Source organism: Entelurus aequoreus, linkage group LG24 (assembly GCF_033978785.1).
Source record: "Entelurus aequoreus isolate RoL-2023_Sb linkage group LG24, RoL_Eaeq_v1.1, whole genome shotgun sequence".
NCBI lineage: Eukaryota > Metazoa > Chordata > Actinopteri > Syngnathiformes > Syngnathidae > Entelurus > Entelurus aequoreus.
Window position 1 is genome coordinate 30,918,773 of NC_084754.1, and position 27,777 is coordinate 30,946,549.

The 27,777-nt window shown below is 38.1% G+C and overlaps 2 protein-coding genes across 3 annotated transcripts in view; one reads left to right on the forward strand and one right to left on the reverse strand.

Moving 5' to 3' along the window:
• The window catches only part of rapsn (receptor-associated protein of the synapse, 43kD), a 31,637-nt gene extending 19,835 nt beyond the window's left edge, over positions 1-11,802 (forward strand). The window contains exons 4-8 of one of the 2 annotated variants that reach the window (XM_062036061.1): positions 764-862; positions 4,056-4,178; positions 9,129-9,182; positions 9,243-9,449; positions 9,511-11,802. In XM_062036061.1, coding sequence (XP_061892045.1) covers positions 764-862; positions 4,056-4,178; positions 9,129-9,182; positions 9,243-9,449; positions 9,511-9,525 — 498 coding nt within the window. In that variant the 3' untranslated portion in view covers positions 9,526-11,802. The remainder of the gene's footprint in view (positions 1-763; positions 863-4,055; positions 4,179-9,128; positions 9,183-9,242; positions 9,450-9,510) is intronic. The other variant, XM_062036060.1, reaches the window with a different exon arrangement.
• Positions 11,803-11,832: 30 nt separating this feature from the next.
• Positions 11,833-27,501, reverse strand: ighmbp2 (immunoglobulin mu DNA binding protein 2). The gene is made up of 16 exons (XM_062035986.1): positions 27,331-27,501; positions 21,517-21,599; positions 21,284-21,453; positions 20,979-21,174; positions 20,785-20,882; positions 19,938-20,098; positions 19,659-19,859; positions 19,438-19,585; positions 19,166-19,340; positions 18,903-19,085; positions 18,715-18,833; positions 18,539-18,633; positions 14,984-15,107; positions 14,111-14,914; positions 13,830-14,029; positions 11,833-12,066 (listed from the first exon to the last, which is right to left on the reverse strand). Exons 2-16 carry the CDS (start codon positions 21,591-21,593, stop codon positions 11,869-11,871), a joined length of 2,949 nt encoding a protein of 982 aa, XP_061891970.1. The 5' UTR covers positions 21,594-21,599; positions 27,331-27,501; the 3' UTR covers positions 11,833-11,868.
• Positions 27,502-27,777: the final 276 nt, after the last annotated feature.

Sequence of the window (27,777 nt, forward strand, 5' to 3'; positions counted from 1 at the left end):
TATGGAAAAAAATACAGGCAGCGGTAAAGTTTAGATCCATGAAAGAATGTTTAAAACTGAATACATTTACATATGCATAAAAATGTGTTTTCTTTTGTATTATTTTTGTTCATGAATTAAGTAACGTTTATGACAAGCTTTTTCTAAAACACAATATAGAATGTGAGATATAACAGGATAATGCATACATTCATCATTTGTTTTCAAAACGCTTACAAAAAAGTGGGACCCCAAAAATTTACTGTGGGACCCCATTTTTATGAGTTGATGGGTCCCTGGGACCCCATTTTGAAAATTCCTAGCACCAACACTGATGGGGTATTGGTGCATGCAAAACAGCAGCAGGCGGCTGTGGCCTGCGGGCCGGTTCTAATACTAATCAAATATCATCCCGGGGGCCATAGATAATTCATTCATATACTGTATTAAACACATCCATAAGCTTAACTTATGTCTACAGATGTTTTAACAGTATGTTTAGTATTGTGCTTTGCATTCAGTTAGACCTGCATCACTTCTCTTAATGTTACAATACCATGAGAGATGCATCTCTGAATATGCACAACACTGAAACTATGGAATGATCGTATCATATCTGACAAGGTCCATCAAACAGAGTATTGTTATTTTTCTTTTTGGATTCAACACTGTTACTGGATCTGGTTATGATCTTTACGTTGAGGCAAGTGTGTGAATTGGATTCGCCTGTGTTCATATGCATCATGTTGTTATGTTAACATGGTTTTCCTCTCTCCTTCAACAGGAGTCTATGAAAATTGCTTTGCAACATGGCGACCGTCCTCTGCAGGCCCTGTGCTTGCTAAACTTTGCAGACATACATCGCTGCAGGCAGGACTTTGATGTAAGAAGCAACTTCACGTCCTTCTTGTATAAAAGTCTCAATGTGTTATTTATTTGTACAAAAACTAATTAATGGAAATAAGCTGTTTATTAATTATTTTTTTGTGCAAAATAACAAGTTGTTAATTCAAATGTTCTTGAAACAAGAAATACAGAAAATACAGTTTGGACACACTTTCTCATTCAATGGGTTTTCTTTATTTTCATGACTATTTACATTGTAGATTGTCACTGAAGGCATCACAACTATGAATGAACACGTGGAGTTATGTACTTAACAAAAAAAGGTGAAATAACTGAAAACATGTTTTATATTCTAGTTTCTTCAAAATAGCCACCCTTTGCTCTGATTTACTTTTTCGCACACTCTTGGCATTCTCTCGATGAGCTTAAAGAGGTAGTCACCTGAAATGGTTTTTACTTCACAGGTGTGCTTAAAGCTCATCGAGAGAATGCCAAGAGTGTACAAAGCAGTAATCAGAGCAATCAATCAATCAATCAATCAATGTTTATTTATATAGCCCTAAATCACAAGTGTCTCAAAGGGCTGTACAAGCCACAACGACATCCTCGGTGTCGAGTGGGTCTGACATAATATTGTGAAAGTCCAACACATCAGCGAAAGTCCAGTCCATGGTGGGGCCAGCGGGAACCATCCCGAGCGGAGACGGGTCAGCAGCGTAGAGATGTCCCCATCTGATGGACAGGCTAGCGGTCCACCCCGGAGCAGAGTAGAAAAGAAAAGAAAAGAAACGGCAGATCAACTGGTCTAAAAAGGGAGTCTATTTAAAGGCTAGAGTATACAAATGGGTTTTAAGATGAGACTTAAATGCTTCTACTGAGGTAGCATCTCTAACTTTTACCGGGAGGGCATTCCATAGTATTGGAGCCCGAATAGAAAACGCTCTATAGCCCGCAGACTTTTTTTGGGCTCTGGGAATCACTAATAAGCCGGAGTTCTTTGAACGCAGATTTCTTGTCGGGACATATGGTACAATACAATCGGCAAGATAGGCAGGAGCTTGACCGTGTAGTATTTTATACGTAAGTAGTAAAACCTTAAAGTCGCATCTTAGGTGCACAGGAAGCCAGTGCAAGTGAGCCAGTATAGGCGTAATATGATCAAACTTTCTTGTTTTTGTCAAAAGTCTAGCAGCCGCATTTTGTACCATCTGTAATCTTTTAATGCTAGACATAGGGAGGCCCGAAAATAAAACGTTACAGTAATCGAGACGAGATGTAACGAACGCATGAATAATGATCTCAGCATCGCTTGTGGACAAAATGGAACGAATTTTAGCGATATTACGGAGATGAAAGAAGGCCGTTTTAGTAACACTCTTAATGTGTGACTCAAACGAGAGAGTTGGGTCGAAGATAATACCCAGATTCTTTACAGAGTCTCCTTGTTTAATTGTTTGGTTGTCAAATGTTAAGGTGGTATTATTAAATAGATGTCGGTGTTGAGCAGGACCGATAATCAGCATTTCCGTTTTCTTAGCGTTGAGTTGCAAAAAGTTAGCGGACATCCATTGTTTAATTTCATTAAGACACGCCTCCAGCTGACTACAATCCGGCGTGTTGGTCAGCTTTAGGGGCATGTAGAGTTGAGTGTCATCAGCATAACAGTGAAAGCTAACACCGTATTTGCGTATAATGTCACCTAGCGGCAGCATGTAAATACTAAAGAGTGCAGGGCCAAGAACCGAAACCTGGGGAACTCCGCACGTTACCTTAACATAGTCCGAGGTCACATTGTTATGGGAGACACACTGCATCCTGTCCGTAAGATAAGAGTTAAACCAAGACAAGGCTAAGTCTAACATACCAATACGTGTTTTGATACGCTCTAATAAAATATTATGATCAACAGTATCGAAAGCGGCGCTAAGATCAAGAAGCAGCAACATAGATGACGCATCAGAATCCATCGTTAGCAATAGATCATTAGTCATTTTTGCGAGGGCTGTCTCCGTAGAGTGATTTGCCCTGAAACCGGATTGAAAAGGTTCACAGAGATTGTTAGACGCTAAGTGTTCATTTAGCTGCTGTGCGACAATTTTTTCGAGAATTTTCGAGATAAACGGTAGGTGGGACACCGGCCGGTAGTTCACCATGAGGTCAGGATCGAGGTTAGGTCTTTTGAGTAGAGGATGAATAACCGCTTTTTTGAATGCTAGAGGAACAGTACCAGAGGAAAGTGATAAGTTTATAATATTTAACACTGATGGACCTAATAAAACAAAAAGCTCCTTGATAAGTTTCCCAGGAATTGGGTCAAGTAGACATGTTGTTTGTTTTGTCCCATTTACACATTTTAACAATTCCTCCAATGTTATTTCATCAAAGAGAGAGAAACTATTTTGGAGGGCAGTGTCCGTTGTATATACCGTCGTATTTGTGTTAATAGAACCCAGTTGTAGCTGAGATGCATTGTCTTTAATCTCTTTTCTAATGACTTCAATTTTCTTATTAAAGAAATTCATAAAGTCATCTGCTGAGTGGGTGGAGCTACTGGGAGGAGTCCCTTGTTGGGTTAGCGATGCTACTGTACTAAACAAAAATTTAGGATCATTTTTGTTGAGGTGGATGAGATTTGAGTAATATTTAGCTTTAGCTGAGGTAAGCATGTGTTTATAAGTTATTAAACTATCACTCCATGCTTGATGGAAAACCTCAAGTTTAGTCGCACGCCATTTGCGTTCCAGCTTTCTACATGATAATTTCTGGGCTTTAGTTTCTTCTGTAAACCATGGGGTACGCCTTTTAGGGGCCCTTTTTAGCTTTAGCGGTGCTACACTATCAATGGTGTCGCGCAGGGCGTCGTTAAAGCTGTTAGTGAGGTTATCAATAGAAGAAACTAGAATATAAAACATGTTTTCAGTTATTTCTCCTTTTTTTGTTGAGTACATAACTCCACATGTGTTCATTCATAGTTTTGATGCCTTCACTGACAATCTACAATGTAAATAGTCATGAAAATAAAGAAAACACATTGAATGAGGAGAAGGTGTGTCCAAATGTTGGCCTGTACTGTATGTTTGTGGTCAAATTTAATATAAAGTGCCTCAACATTCATTAGTTGATATTTGACATGTTTGTTGACACAAAACCCTACACACAGCGCACGTTCTGCATAAAGACAGGGGCGCTATATGTCATTCTAATTGCTTTTACCTTTGTCTCTCTTTCAGAAAGCGTTCCCTCGTTACGAGTCGGCATTGGGCATCATGATGGAGATTGGGAATCGTTTTGGACAAGGCCACGTGCACCTGGCTGTGGCAAAGTGTTGGCTTCTGCTGAAGGAGTATGATAAGGTGCCTTTGTTACAACAACACATTCGCATACAGTCCAGATCCTAATTTTAAAGACCAAAATTACCAGGTTTGCATTGTTGGATCGTAAAACAGTTCTAAGTAGAGCTTAAAAATGCTAAAAGAAGAAATGGGAGCAACAACATTTTTGAGTCAGCCATTTAATTTATTGCCAACAGCTGATCACAAGTGTAAGACCACACATCATTAATCTCAAAAAACGGACTGAGTAAATTAATCACCTCAAAAATTGGTTGGGCACGCTTGATGCCCGGTTTTCCAGGCGGCTAATTGGACTGTTGCTTTATGTCAGGGGTCGGCAACCCAAAACGTTGAAAGAGCCATATTGGACCAAAAATACAAAAAAACAAATTTGTCTGGAGCCGCAAAAAATGAAAAGCCGTATATAAGTCTTATAATGAAGGCAACACATGACGTAAGTGTCTATATTAGCTATAATAGCCTACTATCAAAATGACTACGTGTCGTAGGCTGAAGCAAATCTTCGTTGACAGAAATGTTGAAATGTAATATTTATTCTACACATTTTTACAACATTAGAAAACATTAGTAAATCAGAGGCTACTCAGAAGGTGAGATAACTCCTGGAAATGACTGTCTTAGAATGGCCAAAATTATAGATGTGTGCGTCCAACTTAAAGGAAACGGCAGGCTGTCTTCTTTTAATAGATTTATTACAATCTTTGGCAAGCTAGGTAATGTTTGCTGTGGTCTGGAACAACATGGCACACAAACAACTATCTGAAATGTGTCATGAGACATGCAAAACTAAATGATATTCAAAGAGGATAAAAGTAAAGGATATTAAATGAGCTCAAATATACCTAGAAATGAGGCATAATGATGGAATATGTACATACAGCTAGCCTAAATAGCATGTTAGCATTGATTAGCTTGACCAAATATGCCTGATTAGCACTCCAACAAGTCAATAACATCAACAAAGCACAGCTTTGTGCATTCACGCACAACATAAAACTTTTGGTGGACAAAATGAGACAAAGAAGGAGTGGAAGATTTTACATGTCAACAAACTTTTGCGTCACAGTCCACACTATGGTGAGTTCAAGAACCACCGAAATTAGTAGGACAAAACAATGTTCACCAAATACTGTCATCAGTGAAGCACACACACAAACATATTAAACAGTGGGCTTTCTAACAATTGGGAAGGTTTGTGTCATGTTTGTCCTCAAACTAAAAACATACTAAAACCAAAAAAATATTTTTCCCTCCATCTTTTTCCATTTTCAAGCCTTTTTTTTTAAATGCTCCAGGGAGCAGTAATGCAGGGGTTGCTGACCCCCGCTTTAAGTGATGAAGATGGCTTCACGAGGGGCATCCACTGTCTGGAACTGAATTTTGTAAAAACTTCCCTCGCCAGCCATCCCCAAATGTTCTCAATTGGATTGTGATCAGGGGAACATGCAGGGTGGTCCAAACGAGTGACGTTATTTGTCAGGCAGGTATTGTGAACTGCAGTGTAGTATGTTAAAAAAGTAGTCATTAGCACACGGACGAGTCATAAAGGATGCCCCCTGCAACATCTGCACATAGCCAGCTGCCCTCTGACACCACCTGAAGCTCCATTGAAGGAAAAGGCACCCAACGTCTAACATCTCTAGTGGGATCTCCTTGTCATGTACAGTATATACATGGAAAGCCATCAGGACCATTTAGGTTACATTTTTTCTCATAAGAAAATCCCTTTTCAATGTCCCATGTTTGGTGCTCTCGTGCAAATTCCAAACGGCGTTGAAGGGCACAAGGCTTTGAAGACATTTTTTGTTTTTAAAACCCATTGCTGTCAAATGCCTTCTGATGGTTATTGGACTGCACTCAGGACCTAAAAACCTTCATTTGGACCAAGGCCCAAAACACCTGCTTAGGACTTTTTTGTTACATTACCGTCAGGGTCTTTTATCCATCCATCCATCCATTTTCTACCGCTTATTCCCTTAATGAGTTTAAAATGTAAGTTTTACTGCGTCCAACCTCAGCAGCAATGGAGAGACCATGCGTACAGTATGCTTCTTTCATAACTTTTTTTTTTTTTTTTTAAACCAGCCGTCGTCCTTATCCAGAATTTAGACATTATTGTCTTTAATTATTGACTCTGGGACAGAAAAAAACAACCCTCTTATGATATCTCATGCATTTGTATAAAGTATGTTGTGACCACACATGAGGGTAACACCTTACATTTTAAAAGTGAAGAAGCCTTTCTGACCACAGCTGAACGAAGAGTGCAGCCTTTTGTGGATTACTAAAGTACAAAACCCAAAACCAGTGAAGTTAGCACGTTGTGTAATTCGTAAATAAAAACAGAATACAATGATTTGCAATTATTGTTCAACTTATATTCAATTGAATAGACTGCAGAGACAAGATATTTAGTGTTTGGACTGAGAAACTTTTTTTTTTTTGCAAATAATTATTAACTTAGAATTTAATGGCAGCAACACGTTGCAAAAAAGTTGGCACAGAGGCATTTTTACCACTGTGTTACATGGCCTTTCCTTTTAACAACACTCAGTAAAAGTTTGGGAACTGGGGAGACCAATTTTTGAAGCTTTTCAGGTGGAATTTTTTTCCCATTCTTGCTTGATGTACAGCTTAAGTTGTTCAACAGTCCGGGGGTCTCCGTTGTGGTATTTTAGGCTTCATAATGCGCCACACATTTTCAATGGGAGACAGGTCTGGACTACAGGCAGGCCAGTCTAGTACCCGCACTCTTTTACTATGAAGCCACGCTGTTGTAACACGTGGCTTGGCATTGTCTTGCTGAAATAAGCAGGGGCGTCCATGGTAACGTTGCTTGGATGGCAACATATGTTGCTCCAAAACCTGTATGTACCTTTCAGCATTAATGGCGCCTTCACAGATGTGTAAGTTACCCATGTCTTGGGCACTAATACACCCCCATACCATCACAGATGCTGGCTTTTCAACTTTGCGCCTATAATAATCCGGATAGTTCTTTTCCTCTTTGTTCCGGAGGACACGACGTCCACAGTTTCCAAAAACAATTTAGAATGTGGACTCGTCAGACCACAGAACACTTTTCCACTTTACATCAGTCCATCTTAGATGAGCTTGGGCCCAGCAAAGCCGGGGGCGTTTCTGGGTGTTGTTGATAAATGGCTTCCGCTTTGCATAGTAGAGATTTAACTTGCACTTACAGATGTAGCGACAAACTGTAGTTACTGACAGTGGGTTTCTGAAGTGTTCCTGAGCCCATGCGGTGATATCCTTTACACACTGCTGTCAGTTTTTGATGCAGTACCGCCTGAGGGATCGAAGGTCATGGGCATTCAATGTTGGTTTTCAGCCTTGCTGCTTACGTGCAGTGATTTCTCCAGATTTTCTGAACCTTTTGATGATATTACAGACCTTAGATGGTAAAATCCCTAAATCCCTTGCAGTAGCTGGTTGAGAAATGTTGTTCTTAAACAATTTGCTCAGGCATTTGTTCACAAAGTGGTGACCCTCGCCCCATCCTTGTTTGTGAATGACTGAGCATTTCATGGAAGCTGCTTTTATACCCAATCATGGCACCCAGCAACGTTCCCTCTAAGGAGCGCGCCTGCGCAATTGCGCACTGCTCAAGCGTCCTCTGCGCACAGCAAATATATGCCGCGCACCAAGTCAAATCCCATCTGAATTCTAAACAAAATAAACACATTTATTCTGTGTAATTTTGCAATGCAACTTTGAGTGACAGTGACAACAAGCGGCCCTAACGGTGTTTGTCAACACCGTTCAATTATTGTAACGTCTATCGAGATGCTTCGAGGACAGGAATTATATCGATCAGTTTATTGAGCAAAACTGTTTATATTCGGCCATAACCACACCAAAAACATGAGTAAAACACTCCTATCTCGAAAAACTAATAATTTTCTGCCATACAAACCAGGCCAAAACCAACTTGTCATCTGTCACCAACACGCATAGCACTAAGCCACTGGTGCGTTTATGGCCACACAAAAAGTCGGACAACTCAAACACCACACAAAGTTACACTATGACTCCTCAGTCATACGTGTGCTTATTCTACTGTCATTTATTATTAATGTTAATTTATTGATATTAATCATGGAATGCTGTTACTAGAGAAAGTTACAGGAATGCACACTTCATCCTATGCTTACATTTCATTGTGCAACATGAGGATGTTTAAGGGGAACTAAATGTGATCTCTGAAAGGGGTACAAATGATTTCCAAAGCAGGACCCCCACCCAGACATATTGTACAATACTAATCCATAGCTTATGAAAAACAAGATTTCGTTTATTTTCATTACAAGTGGGCCAAATCACTAATATTACAAAATAATCTCGTGAAAATGACTCCTCTCATTTGAGTGTTATTATAAAAGATTGGTTTGAGACAGGTGTGCTGCTGGTATTGCCACGTGTGATGTTGCTCACATGTGCTCCACTGAATGCTCAGGGAGTTTTTGTGTTTGCTCAGACACATGAACAATTAGAGGGAACATTGGCGCCCACCTGTTCCCAATTAGCCCGTTCACCTGTGGGATGTTCCAAATAAGTGTTTAATGAGCATTCCTCAACTTTCTCAGTCTTGTTTGCCACTTGTGCGAGCTTTTTTGAAACATGTTGCAGGCATCAAATTCCAAATGAGCTAATATTTGCAAAAAATTACAATGTTTTCCAGTTTGAACGTTAAGTATCTTGTCTTTGCTGTCTGTTCAATTGAATATAAGTTGAAAAGGATTTGCAAATTATCGTATTCTGTCTATTTACCATTTACACAACGTGCCAACTTCACTGGTTTTGGGGTTTGTAAAATACTAGAAAAAAACCAGTGGATTTAATGAGGTATAATTCGCAGATGCAACTGTAACAGGTTGTTCATATAATATCAGAATATTTAAGATTCATGTTGCGTCAATATTTATTCCCCAGGCTCTGGAGTCCTTAGAGCGAGCGCAAGCGCTGGCAGACGGAATGGGAAACAAGGTTGGTGATGTTCCTCACAAAGGAGACAGACATGTTGATGATGTCCCTGCTCTTTATGAGTCTCTAGCTGTGCATGCTGAAAGCCCACTGCCTGAGGGAGGGCATCTACAGGAGCCAGGGGAGGCAAGAAGAGCTGCGCGAGCAGGTGGTGAAGTTCCTGCAGTGCGTGGAGGAGCTCGAGCTCTACTGCGGCATGTGTGGCGAGTCCATCGGGGACAGGGACCAAAAGCTGCAGGCCTTACCCTGTTCCCACATTTTCCACCTCAAGTGAGTTCTGGCGGACTCGCGTGCAGCTCTTTCCAGGTCTCATTCCGACTTCCTCTTCCAGGTGTCTGCAGACTAACGGGACAAAAGGCTGTCCAAAGTGTTTCAAGAACTCCATGAAGCCTGGATTTGTGTGATTGTGCTGGCGTGTTTGTGTCCACGTAAGTCCAAACGCAGCACGTTGATGCCTCACAGGTTGCATGAGCAGCCGCGGGTGAGTGAAGTGTTTGAGGAGGGTCTAACCTGTGACCATGTGCGAGAAGGATGCTGAACTGAAGTGGGCGTCCTCAATTAGAGGTATCTTCTTTACTGACCTCAGTCTGGAGTGACTGAGGAGGACAGTGGAGGTCAAAGTGACATTTACAAGCCGGAATAGTCCCACTCTGTCTGTAGAGAGGAGCATGGACCCTATTCAGCACATTTTCCACTTAGCTCCTGCTATCCTGTGCATTATAATAATGACTTCTTTGTTATTTACACTTATTTATGCATATTATCAGGTTTTTCAGACGCATCTGAAATCCATCCACCTTTTTTGTTCTTGTACATACCATCATGTATTGCAACAACTTAACCAGACTCTCAAGTCTTTACTCAACATGTACACGCAGCTCTTTTCTCCTTCTTTTTTTTTTTAAACTGAGATCTAGGAGCCGAATCGACACGTCATGTTCTTCAAAAAAATTCCTTGCTTTCTTTCTGAATGTCGACGAGGAAAACTACTGGTTGGTTTAACGCGTGGTTGTCATGTTTGTAGTCATATGTAAATAGTTATCACTTGATTTGAGAAAGTGAAGGAGAGTCCTGAGCTTTCGGAGAACGGAAGATTGTGCATGTCAATGTTGTTGCATGTTTTATTGACTATAAAGCAGCGAGCAACTACAGTGAACAATCACATGCTCTGTGGTTGTGTGTTTATGTGAGCATTTACATTGAATTACATTATTTAGATTTATGTTTTTCTCATACAGTGGTACCCCAATTTAAGAGAGTTTTAAGATAATACTCAACTAATTGTTATGCTTTAAATTGCAAGCAAAAAATTAAGTTACAAGCCTCATGGTCATTTGCTGGCATAACAAATGCCACAGTGAACTCCGTCAGATCAGCCCAAAACATCTGATCTTACTCACGAGCAAGAGATCGACATAACTTTGCTTTGCAACCATGGACAGTGCTGAGAAGAAAAACCAGGTTATATTTATTGAATTAAAAACATGATCAATTCGAGCTTAGCACTGCTAGTTTGCACCATACTGAAGCAGAATGAGTCCAACGCCAGCCAAGAATGTTAAAATAATATCTAAACAGCCATTTATCCATAAAACTATGCAAAAGCTGCAGATGGAGAAACAGCTGAAAAGGAATACCACAGAAGTCCACTCTCCAAGGTAAATACTGTACATTATTATTACATTACTTCAAAATACTACTGCAGGTGTTAGCCGTATATTCTATTGTATTTATACAATATTTCTTATCTAAGTTTGTGTTTCTTTTTAAAAGGCAGATTAAAACTGCTATTACGGAGGTGCCACGAACTAATTAATGATTTTAATTCATGACGAGCGATGTTGATTTGGGATGCAAGTGTTTTGAGTTAAGTGGTCCTTCACAGAAAAAACAATTAAGCTTGTAAGTTGAGGTACTACTGTATTTATTTTTTAACATTGTGATCGGATAAAATATCAGAGGCTACTGATCATAATGCATTGCTGTAGTATGCCACTGCAGACTACAACCACTGTATTACAAATCATTTCATTTAAGACCCAGACTGTGTATTATCATCTTTGCAATGTGTTTTGATACAGTGCTTGCATTGGATCTAACAGTGTACCTATTAACGTGTGCTTGATTTGAAACCATTTTCAAGTTTTCATAGGACTATAGGGAGCCATCACAAAGCCCTATACATTTTTGTTTAGAAGAAACCAAACTTTACTTCAGAATAAACTACCTCTGTGTCCTGACATTTTGACAAAAGCAAGGTTTTTTTTTAAAGGGAGGTGGCCTCCTGGAGTAGGGAAGGCACAGTAGCTTGAGAAAAAAATGTTTGCAAATTATGGCAAAAGAAAAAAATTAATGAGAGAGGAAATAGTCTAGGATGAGCAGAAAAGTCTAAATAATTAGAGATAAAGAAAAAATTTTGTGGAGGGTTATTGGAGGCCCTGTTGTATTACATTCTCTGAGAGGCCACATTTTGAAGAACCCTGTTCTAAAGGTAACATTTTAGTTATACTTATCTCTGCCATTGTGTTTGCATACATTACATGTCTGCCCCTCTCTTGCTATATTATGTGTTCATTTGTATGAATGTATTCAGTTGTCCAGTGTATTGTATCTTGTTTACAAAATAAAAGATGGAAAAAAAAACAATGTGACATTTTGGTAGATTTCACACTAGTTTATTTCAACGATTTTAACCATCCTTTTCTTTGATTTTGATTTTCCTCTGTGATGCCATATCTTTGAGTTTGGAGTCGAGTCTACGATGCAGATGAGATTTCTTATTGGCGTCCATGGTTTTGTCTTTTGTACCACTGCCAGCATACAGGACTCCTTCTTTGCTTATTCTCATGCGAGCGTGAGACTTTGCTTTATCCCCACAGCCGTGAACCTAAAGACACACACATTTACAACTCTGAATAGCAATCCCTTAAGTTAAAGTTACAATATGCACAAAACAAGAAGGACACACCTCTTAATATGTTGGTGTAATTAATAGAGATGTCCGATAATATCGGCAGTCCGATATTATCGGCCGATAAATGCTTTAAAATGTAATATCGGAAATTATCGGTATCGGTTTCAAAATTATCGGTATCGGTTTCAAACAGTAAAATGTATGACTTTTTAAAACGCCGCTGTGTACACGGACGTAGGGAGAAGTACAGAGCGCCAATAAACCTTAAAGGCACTGCCTTTGCGTGCTGGCCCAGTCACATAATACCTACGGCTTTACACACACACAAGTGAATGCATCATCCTTGGTCAACAGCCATACAGGTCACACTGAGGGTGCCCGTATAAACAACTTTAACACTGTTACAAATATGCGCCACACTGTGAACCCACACCAAACAATAATGACAAACACATTTCGGGAGAACATCCGCATCGTAACACAACAGAACAAATACCCAGAACCCCTTGCAGCACTAACTCTTCCGGGACGCTACAATATACACCCCCGCTACAACCTACCCCCCTCCACCTCAACCTCCTCATGCTCTCTCAGTTGTGCATGTCAAAAAAAATAATGCACTTTGTGACTTCAATAATAAATATGTCAGTGCCATGTTGGCACTTTTTTTTTTCCATAACTTGAGTTGATTTATTTTGGAAAACCTTGTTACATTGTTTAATGCATCCAGCGGGGCATCACAGCAAAATTAGGCATAATAATGTGTTAATTCCACGACTGTATATATCGGTATCGGTAATTAAGAGTTGGACAATATTGGAATATCGGATATGGGCAAAAAAGCCATTATCAGACATCTCTAGTAATTGATGTATGGTCTACAAACACACCATCAACCATAGGTCTCCTGTATTAATGTATCTGCTTTTATATATATATATATATATATATATATATATATACACACACATCTCAAAATACTTGTATGTATATTATATATATATATAATATATATTAGAGCATAATATATATATATATATATATATATATATATATATACACACACATCTCAAAATACATGTATGTATATTATATATATATATATATATATATATATTACAGCATAATATATATATATATATATATATATATATATGTATATATACATACACATATATATATATATATATATATATGTGTATGTATATATACATATACATACATGTATATATATATATATATATATATATATATATGTATACACACACACATACATATATAAATATTTACATATAAATGCACATGTGCTTATATACCCGTATGTACATATATACATACATGCTGTTTAATAAGCATCTTGATTTGCCACACCTGTGAGGTGGGATGAATTATCTTGGCCAAGAAGAAATGCTCACTAACACAGATTTACACAGATTGGTGGAAAATATTTGAGAGGAATACGTCTGTTGTGTATGTAGCAAAAGTTTTAGATCCAAATATATATGATAAGGCACATAACAGATTTAGCTCGTTAGCTAGTCCTACCACCCACTCTACCGGCCACCACACCGCAATGTAAATAAATCTAACAAAATGTGGAGAAAGTGAAGCGCTGTGAATACTTTCCAGATGCACTGTAAGTACACGTGCTACATAGTATACATGTTGAAGTGTAAGTATGGAGGGGCGTGAATTGAAACACCAATAACTTGATGGTTCTATTCTACTGGTCTTACCTCTGGTATGTGGTGACTAAGACAATACTGTCTGTTGCAGAAGAGACAAAGTTGTCCGAGCATTAGCACCGAGGTTTTGCACTTGACGAAACTGCACACGCTGTCCGCCTTCACCACGGCGGTGATGAGGGCGTCAAAGTCGTCATCCGGAGTAGCGGCCGCCGCAATCTCGCAGGCACCTGCCTTCATTCGCTTCTTTCCTGGTGGAGGGGGAGGGGGTTAGACAGTGTTGACACTGATTTTGGAGAGGGAAACAACATGCAGATGCTTGCTAAGCTAACCTTTAGCTGGAATGGTGGTTTTTGAAGATACAGATATGTTATGTTGCTTTTTTTGTTGGGCGTGTACTTCCCTTTTCTGCTCTTCCCTCTTCATTCGTTCCAAATGCAAACTTTTCAGACCCAATAGACTTGAAGATTCTTTAGGTGGGTTTTGAGGAATGTCTTTCTCTTGGTAAGGGGGCGCTCCCTCTTTTTCTTCTGGCTTTCCTGCTGAGGTTAATTGAGGCGGTCTCGGTGTCACATGCTTTGAGATGGCAATGCAGCGGTCTTTGCCCTCGCCTTTACTTTCGTGCGCGAGGCCGACCTCTTCTGCAATCTGGTGCACCAGCAGACGGTCATGGGAGTTAAATGATGGCGGGAAATTGAGTTCAGTCTGATTGAGGTCCTTTAGAAAGTCCTTCACCATCTCTCTGATCTCACTTTGTCTGTTCTTCTTCTGTTCTTCATCAGCAAGCTCTGATACGGACAACTTTATGGGCTTAGCATGTTTATTAATGTTTTCCATGTGACTGCTTCCACTTGATTTCTTCTTGACTGATTTGGCTTTCCTCCCCTCGATTTTCTGTGCAGTCGATGTGTCTGACTTAGTGTCTTTGTAGTCACGGACATAGTTCTGTGGTACGATGTCTTGTATGTACTCAAATGCTGTCCTGACCTCCCCGCACTCAGTCATATGACAGACCAGCGTCTTTAGGAAAGCGTGGTTCTGAACTGTCTGTGTGTCGCACACGATAGCCACGTGACGTCTCGCACGTGTAACAGCCACATTTATCCTTCGGTCTTCGGACAGAAATCCAACTTCACCTGCATTCAGGAAGAAATCGTATAATTAATTTTAAATTTCCAAGACCGACACAAAATGGAAATATATACCTTTTCTATTGGACCGCACTAACGATAACACCACAGCTTCTTTCTCCCTGCCTTGAAATCCATCCACTGATTTGATTTCCAGCTCTGGATGTCTTGCAGAAAGCTTCTGGCGCAGAAGGTCAACCTTGACAGACATTAAAAACATGTATACAGTAGGTGCACCTACACAATCTAATATCATCCAATACAAGAGCTGTATCAATTGTGAACCGCATCAATTGCGGAGGTGTCCAAAGTGTCGCCCGTAGCTCATTTTTGTATTGGCCCGTGGCACCTTCTAAGAATACATTTGCTAAAAAATAACACCAAAAATGGTAGAAAATAAGCAAAAATGCATAATGGAAAGAAAAAAAGTTGACGCTACTATCAAAAAGCCGACATGCAGGGTGTGTTTTATGCTTGGAGATATATACACATACATGTATACATATACACAGTCGTGGTCAAAAGTTTACATACACATGTGAAGTACATAATGTCATGGCTGTCTTGAGTTTTCAATAATTTCTACAACTCTTATTTTTTTTGTGATAGAGTGGTTGGAGCACATACTTGTTGGTCACAAAAAACATTCATGAAGTTTGGTTCTTTCATGAATTTATTATGGGTGTACTGAAAATGTGACCAAATCTGCTGGGTCAAAAGTATACATACAGCAATGTTAATATTTGCTTACATGTCCCTTGGCAAGTTTCACTGCAATAAGGCGCTTTTGGTAGCCATCCACAAGCTTCTGGTTGAATTTTTGACCACTCCTCTTGACAAAATTGTACAGTTCAGCTAAATTTATTGGTTTTCTGACATAGACTTGTTTCTTCAGCATTGTCCACATGTTCTCAGTGGGGTTTTTTAAGTCAGGACTTTGGGAAGGCCATTCGAAAACCTTAATTCTAGCCTGTTTTAGCCATTCCTTTATCACTTTTGACTTGTTTGGGGTCATTGTCCTTTTATTTATTTATTAATTTATATATATATATATATATATACTGTATATACTCTTAGCATATTGATTGCTTGAAGTCTTTCTTACAAAATGAAAACAATCAAAATAGCCCTAGCGCAACTTCTAATTTTTCTGTAACCATGCATTATGTAAAAATGGAGCATTATATAATAATGTCTTAAAATTTCACTTTATTATGTACAAACCCCGTTTCCATATGAGTTGGGAAATTGTGTTACATGTTAATATATACGGAATACAATGATTTGCAAATCCTTTTCAACCCATATTCAATTGAATGCACTACAAAGACAAGATATTTGATGTTTAAACTCATTAACTTTATTTTTTTTTGCAAATAATAATTAAATTAGAATTTCATGGCTGCAACACGTGCCAAAGTAGTTGGGAAAGGGCATGTTCACCACTGTGTTACATGGCCTTTCCTTTTAACAACACTCAGTAAACATTTGGGAACTGAGGAGACACATTTTTGAAGCTTCTCAGGTGAAATTATTTCCCATTCTTGCTTGATGTACAGCTTAAGTTGTTCAACAGTCCGGGGGTCTCAGTCGTGGTATTTTAGGCTTCATAATGCGCCACACATTTTCAATAGGAGACAGGTCTGGACTACAGGCAGGCCAGTCTAGTACCCGCACTCTTACTATGAAGCCACGTTGATGTAACACGTGGCTTGGCATTGTCTTGCTGAAATAAGCAGGGCGGTCCATGGTAACGTTGCTTGGATGGCAACATATGTTCCTCCAAAACCTGTATGTACCTTTCAGCATTAATGGCGCCTTCACAGATGTGTAAGTTACCCATGCCTTGGGCACTAATACACCCCCATACCATCACAAGTGAAGTGAAGTGAATTATATTTATATAGCGCTTTTTCTCTAGTGACTCAAAGCGCTTCACATAGTGAAACCCGATATCTAAGTTACATTTAAACCAGTGTGGGTGGCACTGGGAGCAGGTGGGTAAAGTGTCTTGCCCAAGGACACAACGGCAGTGACTAGGATGGCGGAAGCGGGGATCACAGATGCTGGCTTTTCAACTTTGCGCCTATAACAATCCGGATGGTTCTTTTCCTCTTTGGTCCGTAGGACACGACGTCCACAGTTTCCAAAAACAATTTGAAATGTGGACTCGTCAGACCACAGAACACTTTTCCACTTTGTATCAGTCCATCTTAGATGAGCTCAGGCCCAGCGAAGCCGACTATCTATCTATCGATCTATAAACGGTTTTCGCCTTGCATAGGAGAGTTTTAACTTGCACTTACAGATGTAGCAACCAACTGTAGTTACTGACAGTGGGTTTCTGAAGTGTTCCTGAGCCCATGTGGTGATATCCTTTACACACTGATGTCGCTTGTTGATGCAGTACAGCCTGAGGGATCAAAGGTCACGGGCTTAGCTGCTTACGTGCAGTGATTTCTCCAGATTCTCTGAACCCTTTGATGATATTATGGACCGTAGATGGTAAAATCCCTAAATTCCTTGCAATAGCTGGTTGAGAAATGTTTTTCTTAAACTGTTCAACAATTTGCTCACGCATTTGTTGACAAAGTGGTGACCCTCGCCCCATCCTTGTTTGTGAATGACCGAGCATTTCATGGAATCTACTTTTATACCCAATCATGGCACCCACCTGTTCCCAATTTGCCTGTTCACCTGTGCCTGTGGGATGTTCCAAATAAGTGTTTGATGAGCATTCCTCAACTTTATCAGTATTTATTGCCACCTTTCCCATCAAATTCTAAAGTTAATGATTATTTGCACAAAAAAAAAAGTTTTATCAGTTTGAACATCAAATATGTTGTCTCTGTAGCATATTCAACTGAATATGGGTTGAAAATGATTTGCAAATCATTGTATTCCGTTTATATTTACATCTAACACAATTTCCCAACTCATATGGAAACAGGGTTTGTAATAACGCCACATTTCATATTAATCTGCCACATTTTGTCATAACACTTTTGAACGCATTTTGTAGTAACTTCTTACATAATGCAAAACATATTACAAAATGTGGGTGTTGCACCATTTTATGAATAAAATGTAACAATTTGGTGCATTATGTAATAAACCATTTTATTTGATGCTTTAAATAGAAAAACTCCCAAGTAACATATTCCATTTCATTTTTATTAGAATTAATTTCGAGAATCTAGTAGGATGTTTCATTGGTCAAGCCCAAATCAAATGTAAATGTATAGATAATAATAGAGAATGTGACTGCAAGCAAGAGACAAAAGCTAAACAAAAGAAGTATTACTGAAATTAAAATGACCAGTGCTCTGAAATGTTGGAAGACACACACTCATGCAATTTCGATTATGTTATGCTAATACTCAACTGCACATAATAGTAACAATAAAAACACTAATACAACCATGAAACAGAAATATGTATTCCCTTAATGTTATTGTTTTTCAAAAATGTTCTAAATATTTTATATTTGATTTGATTATTACAAAACGTTGTGTTATTACATAATGATGTGAAATTTTATTACATTTCTACATAATGTGTTGATAATGTGAGCCTTGGGATGAAATATTTGGACACCTCTTCTACAATATTATATTGTGATTTACTTACTTGCAAATTGTAGGGAGCAATAACAGCTATGTCTTTAGCACTAACACCAGCTTCAGTCAAGGCCTTGATGTGCAGATCTACAATGTCCACCTCCCCTGAACAAACAGGTATCATGTTGTTAAAAAGGTCACACCATAGTTATTGATTTTCTTCAGTCTATCTTAAAGAGGCCTAACCTTGGTTGCCTTTGGACTGCTCATCAGCCACCTCCATTTCCGTCAGACCGCAGCCAGAGGTGTCGATGAGAAGAAGAGGGGTGCTGGTCTCTTCGACACAGGTGACACCAGGTAGATCTCTGCATGCATCATTCAATCAAGTAGTTATTTTACAGTGATTGTCTTTTTACAATTAAGACGAGTCTCACTTTAACAAATGTTTCTCTACAGAGCTGTGGGCCGTCAGTCTGCCTTGGTACATCTCTCTGGAGGCCCAATCCATGATGGCACTGTTCATGCGGTACTGGACTGTCAGCATGCGCACCACTGAGTCGCCATACATCTGGATGAGTCTTTCCATAAGACTAGTAGATAGGCCTTTGCGAGCAGCCCTGATGGAACCACAATGTGTATTAGAACATGTCAAACTGAACACAGCAAATGTTCAAGGAAGGCAAAAACCGTTGTTTACGAGTGCGATTTGATGGTGGGTGGTAACTGCTTGTAGTCTCCAGACAGAACGCACTTGCGTGCTTGGAGTAGGCTGATCCAGCAGCTGCTCTCCAGCGACTGGGCGCACTCGTCAATCACCACCCAATCAAAATGCTCATCGGGCAGGTTCTTCAGAGGCCCGTCTTTACATGCACCTGCAGACGTGGGGACAAGTAGCCCCTGATTGCCTTTCAAAGTCACAATCACACCACAATGACGTTTGCTCTCTAACTATTTGACACATTTGCTGACCTGTGTTAGTTGATAAGACGACATCAGCGCTTGTAAGAATCTGAGCGATGGCTGTTGCTTCCCTGGTTTTCAGCTCTTTTCTAAGCTCGCCTATTTCCCTCCGGTAGTTCCCCCAACCTCCCTTCTCAGAGTTCTTCTTCATTCCCATCTTGGAGGATTACATATACAAAAAATTGTAGTCAAGGCGGCTCACACTGTACAAGGTACCCACACTGACTTACAAAAGCTTTGTCTATGTCTTGGCGGATGTCAGCAATGATGTTTGCGTTGTCACTCTTGGCAAGAATAGCATCCAGTGAATGTTTTTGTATAGACTCCAGCAGTCTGGCAGGGTGACCCAACCTCAGAACTTTGGCCTTGCACCGGGCTAATCTCTCGACTAAATTATCCACTGCCACATTGGAAGGGGCACAGCACAGAACCTGCACAAACATGGCTCAAGTAAGACACTTTAACAGTTGCAGCCATAGTCAGAGGCATTTACAGAGCTTTTGTTGCACCTTTTGGCCGTGTTTGATAGCCTGTAGAATGATCTCCACCACTGTGGTGGTTTTGCCAGTTCCTGGAGGTCCGTGAATTACTGCGAGCTCTCTCTGAGACAGCGCAAATGTCACTGCTTCTTTCTGAGAATCATCAAGGCAGGAGTTAAAGAATTCTACCTCTGAAGGGAAACGAAGACACACACAAAAACAGAAACATTGGTAGGATATTCACTCACCAAAAACTGCAGAGATCCAATAAAGTATCTGTATTTAAAAAAAATCTCCCTTTAAAAAAAAGATACCTTACTGTTAAGTTACATTAACTGGCTACTTCAGAGGGTCATAAATGATACGCCTCATTATAATGCAGTGCATTTGCACACCACTGCAAACTACAAGTAGTATATACTGTACCTATAAGGGAGTGTCAAAAGAAACTGACCATTATATTTGTAAACGCAGATTGTATACGCATATCACACGCTTTCCGTGTTGTTTGGCGTGATTACGGGCATGTACAACTTCAATTAATGAATGACGGAGCACGTAATAGGAAATTTAAGTGCCTGGCTGGATTTACTGGACTCCAATCTAGGTTGGAGATGTGCAAGGAACATGTGCAGTTTTTGTTTTAAATATGTTACATTTCTTATTTTGCACAAAACTAAAATATTGAACAATTTATTTCCCATGACTTAGTTTCACACAAATAAAAAAATAAACAATTTTGTAATGGGGTGGGGGCCTCAAAATTAAATTATGCTTAGGGCCCCAAATTAGCTAGGATACAGCTTTTATTGGATTTCATTAGATTATGCAGGCATAATAGTGTATTTATACCTGTGTAATTCGTAATTTCACTTACTTGGCTGGGAATAGGATGAAGGTTTGGCTTCTCCAAAGAGAACATCGATTAGATTTGCAGCTGGTCCATTTTTGTATCCATTCAAAACATTTAAAGCACTGCCAGCACAAACACAAGAACATTTAGCAAATGTCAAGCTATATAGGACATTCGAAGACGATTGAAAAAAAACATTTTAAAAATACATGGCTTACCGTTTCATCCGTTTGTAGGTCACATCATTTGCCAACTTTAAAAGGCTGTACAGAGCATCAGTATCAAAACTAACCCCATCCTTTGAGTCATCAAAGGCCACACTAATAGACACCTGGCTGACCCGCGTCACAATCCCTGTACTGATCTGAGATGTAGCACTGCATCCACCGGCGTCATACAGGCCAACTATATCACCTGTCAAAAAAGTAAAAACATTGCATGAAGCCAACCAGTAGCTACAAAAATATGAGATGATATTGGTGATGAGGGGTTTTCAATAAGATGAGAGTTCCTCCCATTTTACCAGATCCAAAGTTGTTGCTAGGAAGAGATGAGAAGCCAAGATGCTTTCTCGGCTCTAGTACAACAACTGTGCGACCATACAGGCCAGTAGACTGACTTCCAATCTGAAGTTTTAGCAGGCACACGCCTTTGTTTTGAAGATCTTTAAGAGAGATGTTCTCCTGCCATACCCTGGAAAAACATAAGGAACGTATGACTTGCATTTTAAACGTTAAGCAAGTACTCTTCACATACCTGGTTTCTTCTATTTCAGCGTCTCTTTCTTCCTGCAGAAGCTCCAACGTTTTTGACACAAATTTTTCGACGGCCATTGCTCACTGAAAAAACAAAACACGCTCATAGTTTATTACAAACATTGTCCATGGACACAACCTAGTAAGAATCAAAAGAAAAACAATCAGCCATGGATGACAAAGGGATTGGAAAATGCTTGTAACAAGAATAATACATTATACAAAACATTCATAAAATACAGATCTACAGAGGCAGAACATAAGTATAAAGCTTATGAAAACTAGCTAACAAAATAACAAGAGCTTCATGGGGCATCCTTTTTGATTGATTGATTGAGACTTTTATTAGTAGATTGCACAGTACAGTACATATTCCGTACAATTGACCACTAAATGGTAATAAGTTTTTCAACTTGTTTAAGTCGGGGTCCACTTAAATCAATTCATGGTAAAGTATCATTTAAAATAGTACTAAGAAGGATCACCCTAAATACTTTTCAGATGGGAACATAAAAAATGACAATATGAATGAAGTAACTGAAAGTTTCAGTAACTACTTTGTAAATAGTGGACCAAATCTGGAGGAAAGGATTCCAGATCCAGTGTCAGTTGAGGACTTTAATGATACCATAGACAGAAATCGCAACTCTGTGTTCCTTAGGGATGTGACAGAAGAGGTAATAACCAGAATTGTGAAGACATGCAAATCCAAGACCTCAACTGACTGTAATGGAATTGATATGAAAATGATAAAGTAGGTTATTGAACAGATTTCAGAACCGTTGATGTATATCAGCAATCCATCATTTCTAACAGGCAAATTCCCAAACAAAATGAAATTAGAAAAAGTCTTACCGATTCATAAGACTGGAGACAAACACCAGTGTACAAACTATGGACCTGTTTCTAAAATAATTGAAAAACTAATTAACCACAGTTTGGACAAATTCATGAATAAAAGTGAAACCCTCACGGACAACCATTACAGATACAAATCCAACATCTCAACATCGAGGGCATTAATCGAAATAACAGAAAAGATTATTAATGCAATACATGATAAACACTGAGCAGCTGCAGTGTTTATGGATCTAACTAAAGCATTTGACCCTATTAATTATATATATCTTAATTTACAAATTAGAACGATATGGCATCACAGAGTTGGTCTTAAACTGGGTAAGAAGTTACTTAACCAGCATGAAGCAATACGTCGTGAAGCAAAGCGAACACACGTTTCCAAAGCTAAATTTATATCCAGCGGCGTACCCAAGGGATAAATACTGGGACCAAAAAATCTCTATATAAACGACATGTGTGAAGTTACAATTACAGTTAGTACTATCTGCAGACGACTCAACTGGGTTTTGTTCAGGAGAGAACCCACAGAAGCTAATACAAATAATAACAGAAGAAATAAACAAATTAAAGAGTTGGTTTTACAAAAACAGACTATCTTTGAATCTTAGTAAAACTACAAAAAATATATCTATTAGTAACATCAGAATATAGAGAAAAATACAAATAAATAGAGACAGAGAAAAAAAAATTGGGGGGTTTAAAAATAGATGATAGAATGAACTGGAAATCTCGTAAAAATATGCAACATAAGGTGGCAAAAAATACATCAATAATTAACAAAGCAAAAACATGTATTTGATATAAAATCACTCGAGATTCTCTACTGCTCGCTGGTGTAACCATAACTGAATTATTGTGTAGAAAAATGGGGAAATAACGACTAAAATAGGGGTCACCAACGCGGTGCCCGCGGGCACCAGGTCACCCGTAAGGACCAGATGAGTCGCCCGCGGGCCTGTTCTAAAAATTAAAAAAAAAATTAAAAATTTAAAAAAAAAAAAAAAAAGTTTTTTTGTTTTTTTTTATTAAATCTATATAGAAAAAACACAAGATAAACTTTCAATCAGTGCATCAACCCAAACAACCTCCCCCATGCACACTCATCCACACCCACTCACACAAAAGGGGTTATTTCTTTCTGCTACCAATATTCTGGTTCCCACAACATAGACAACACATCTGCAAGGGACACAGTCCCTGAAGCACACATGATTGTATAGGCTGCTGGTCCACTAACATTTTCCTTAATTACTATTTTTTATGTAATTATTTTTATATTGTTTTACTTTCTTTTTTATCCAAGAAAATGTTTTTTATTTATTTATCTTATTTTATTTTATTTTTTAAAAAAGGGCCTTATCTTCAACAGACCAGGTTGTCAATGAAATTAGATTTGTTTAAAGGGTTTTTTAAACCAGGCCCAGTCCAGATAATGTCCAAGTCGGACTCAGCAACACACACCTTCATTCATGTACACAGAAAAAAATTAGGGAACACAACAGATTGCATATAATTTATAAACAAAATTACATTGTCAAAATAAGCATTTATGTACAGTCCAGATTATGTCCAGGTCACTCAAATTAGGGAACACAACAACAGATATCATATAATCTATAAACATAATTATACTTTCAAAATAAGCCTTTGAGGACTTCTCATCTTTTTTTTAATGTTTTTTGGCATCATTAGCGTTTTCAACCATGTAACTTTCTAAAGTTAGAAAATACTGAATAAATGTTTTAAAGAAAGTAATACTAAGTGAATATCTGTTTTTGGCCTTAAAAATAAACATTTTACCGAGTACTATAATTCAATTGACTAAATCATGATTGTCAATGAACTCTCCTAAAATAACAGAAACCACATTAAGCTTCATAAACAAACCAATCCTTAAACAAATGTTTTCAACTTCCACCCAAAACAAAGACACAATATGACAATACCAAAACAAATGTAGGGTGGATTCAGGCTCCTGACAACAAAATCGGCAATCATCTGACTCTGTCATATTCCATAATTTTAACATTTTCCCTGTGGGTAAGAAGTTATAAATCATTTTAATTTGAAAATAACGATTTTGCACATCGATAGTGGTTTTATAGATTAGTTTGAATATGGCATCCCATGGCAACGGGCAGTCAAAAAAGTCCTCCCATTTTCCATTTGTGTTGTATGAGGCAGCCTTCAAAGATTTCTTTATTAAATACAAATTATATATTTTTCTATTTATTTTAGTTCCTTTTTGCCAACTAGAATTTCTTATTAGAGGTTTACAAACTAATAATTTAGTAGTTCCATAATTAATTATTTGTTTCCATCTTTTCCCAATTACTCCAGTTAGTTGATGAAATGAAAAGCTTGAGCAAGCATCACCATACATAGCTCTAAATTCATCATACTTCATAATTTTACCATTCTCATTGATAATATCATTGACAAAAATGATTCCTCTTTCAAACATATTTTTCCAAAAGAAAGGCTTTCCATCTATTACAATATTAGAGTTCATCCATATTAACTGCTGCAAAATATCGTCTCTTTTTTCTGGCACATAAAATTGAAAACACCACTATGAGTGGATTGTTTCCTTTATGAACCCCGCCATGTTTCCCAGCAGACTCTCTGGGAGGGGATCACTTGTAAAAAAGGATACAATTTCTTTTGATACAATACATGTTTTTTGTCCAACAGGACATTTGTGTACCACTCAATGTTTAAATACATCTTTGGAACAATTGATGCTTTTAAAGACAGACACATAGCTTCAAGGTTGAGAAGTTTCAGGCCCCCATATTCATACTCTTTGTACAAAACCTTTCTTTTAATCTTTTCTGGTTTGCCGTTCCAGACAAAATCGAAGACCCTCCGCTCATAAATCTTAAAAAAGTTTTGTGATGGAGCTGGTAATGACAAAAACAAATAAATAAATTGAGGAATAATTAACGAGTTGGAAATAGACATTTTACCATACAAGGTTAGGGATTTCCCTTTCCATAATTGCGTAATTTTGTCCAGCTTTCTTAGTCGATTATCATAATTTACTGAGCCTAGATCTTCCAGATTTTCTGGGACAACAACACCAAGTATGTTAACTGGTCCATCTGTCCACAAAACAGGCACTTTGCATTCCATTCGAAAGGAAGTTCCCTTTAGATTTCCGATCCTTAACATTTTACATGTATCATAATTAAGCTTAAGGCCAGATTGCTGTGAAAATATGTCCAAAAGATTAAGAAGGTTCCGCAAACAATGAGGAAAAATCTTATCTTTGTGAATCAGCCTTTTCTGACATGAACTTCATCAAGAACAAACACAGAACACGCCTCACTGATGCACATCTGCAAGACTCACTCAGAGTTGCAGTGTCAAGTTACACACCAGAGTACAACACACTAGTTAACAGCATGCAATGCCAGGCTTCCCACTAACTGACAAAGAAACAGATAACAGATTTGGTGTCCAGTTCAAAGTGTGACATGATTTAAAAATTTGAGAGTTTACTTTTGTATTTTACATGAGTTATTATTTGTACAAACATGGTGCAAAGTAATTCATGATTTGTTAAAAAATGTTAGTGGCTAGTTAGTTAAAATGGGATATTGTGATTTCACAAGACTGTCTTAGAAGTGATCATTTGAAAATGTTCAATTTAAAAATGTGCACTTAGAGAAAATATAAAAATAAAGTGTTGCATATTGATATTTATCTGTTTCTATATATATTTATTGTGAGAAATCATTAAGATGATCAGTGTTTCCACAAAGATAAATATCATTAATTATTAATAATAACAGAGTTAAAGGTAAATTGAGCAAATTGGCTACTTCTGGCAATTTATTTAAGTGTGTATCTAACTGGTAGCCCTTCGCATTAATCAGTACCCAAGAAGTAGCCCTTGGTTTCAAAAAGGTTGGTGACCCCTGGACTAAAGTATGCTTCAGTCTATAACCGTGTTACAAAAAAGGTCAGTTAAACTAATACATAATGTTGGCGATTGAGAAAACTCAAACCCTTTATTTATTGAAACAAAATTACTGAATGATTTGGTGAAATTACAAACAGCTGAAATTATGCATGAGGCAAACTATATCCAGCTACTACTAAGAATGTATAAACATTTTTTCTCAAAAAAGGACAAATTATGTGGGATCTGAGCCGGCTTGTGCAGCCCTTTGAGTAGTGTGATTAAGGGCTATATAAATAAACTTTGATTGATTGATTGATTGATTGATTTATTGATTGATTTAATTCAACCTTATAGAAAAATTTAATTTATACATTTGTATGCACGCATAACAATTAAAACCTTTAGTGTCATTATGTGGAATTAAATTATGAAATGGAAGGGAATAAGCGGTAGGAAATGGATGGCTGGATGGATTAAGCAAAAAAGTCAAAGTACTAATACGATAGTTTAAGAAACTCTTCAAACTGAGTGTTTTTACAAAGTACCAAAAAGAAGAACAATGATTAACATTTTGAACCTTATTGAAAATGAGAAAATATAATTCATCTTATTATGCTAATTATAACGTATCTATTTTATTTTCTTGAGAACGTTGTTATGTCCAAATTGAGAACATGAAGTGAACAAATGTATTAGCAATTGCTCTGAAATGGAAAAGGGGTAGGATTGAATAAGCTCTGCTTCTTCCTACTCCTTTTTGGGACATGTTTAAAGAGAAACTGGAAATTGTGACGTATCATGTTGTAACTTTGAGCATGTTCGAAATAAATAAATCATAAACCATAATCAGTGAATTACAGCCTGGTATGTTTCTGAAATGTGTTATGAATATAAATATGTGATGTTTATTCATGAGATCTACACACTAAGCTTGGCAAGCGTTTACAAATCTTTATGACGCCAAACTTGGACATGTTAGCTTAGCCACCATGTTTACGCGTATTTTCGTTTCGCTTACATTTCGCCAGCGATTAAAACACTCACCCCCTGCTGTTGAAAGTAAATGTTAATGCCGTCGGTGAAACAAAAGGGAGCAGTAAACCACCGTATGACTGTACACCTCACGCCTGAACGACATTTTCTGTAGATATTTTGTTTGCCATAGCAGCCGGTGGCTAGCTTGCTAACATGCTACACCTGTCAAATTAAATAACTTCCGTCCCCGTACTGCGAAACATTTTATTTTGAAAGGCAATCTTAGCAGACGCTTCCTGGTTCAATTTTAGCAAGCAAGAAATAAAGACCACTACAATTACAAACTTATATTCTTTAAATATTAATAAATAAATGTCGACGATATATGTTCGTGTTTTTTCCACTAGTGTTATATGGTGCAGAGGTGTTTCTAATATTTAGTTTACCCAATTGTAGGCCTACATAAGAGGGGCAAAAATGTTAATAATAATGTAAATGTATGTATATTGTTCAAGC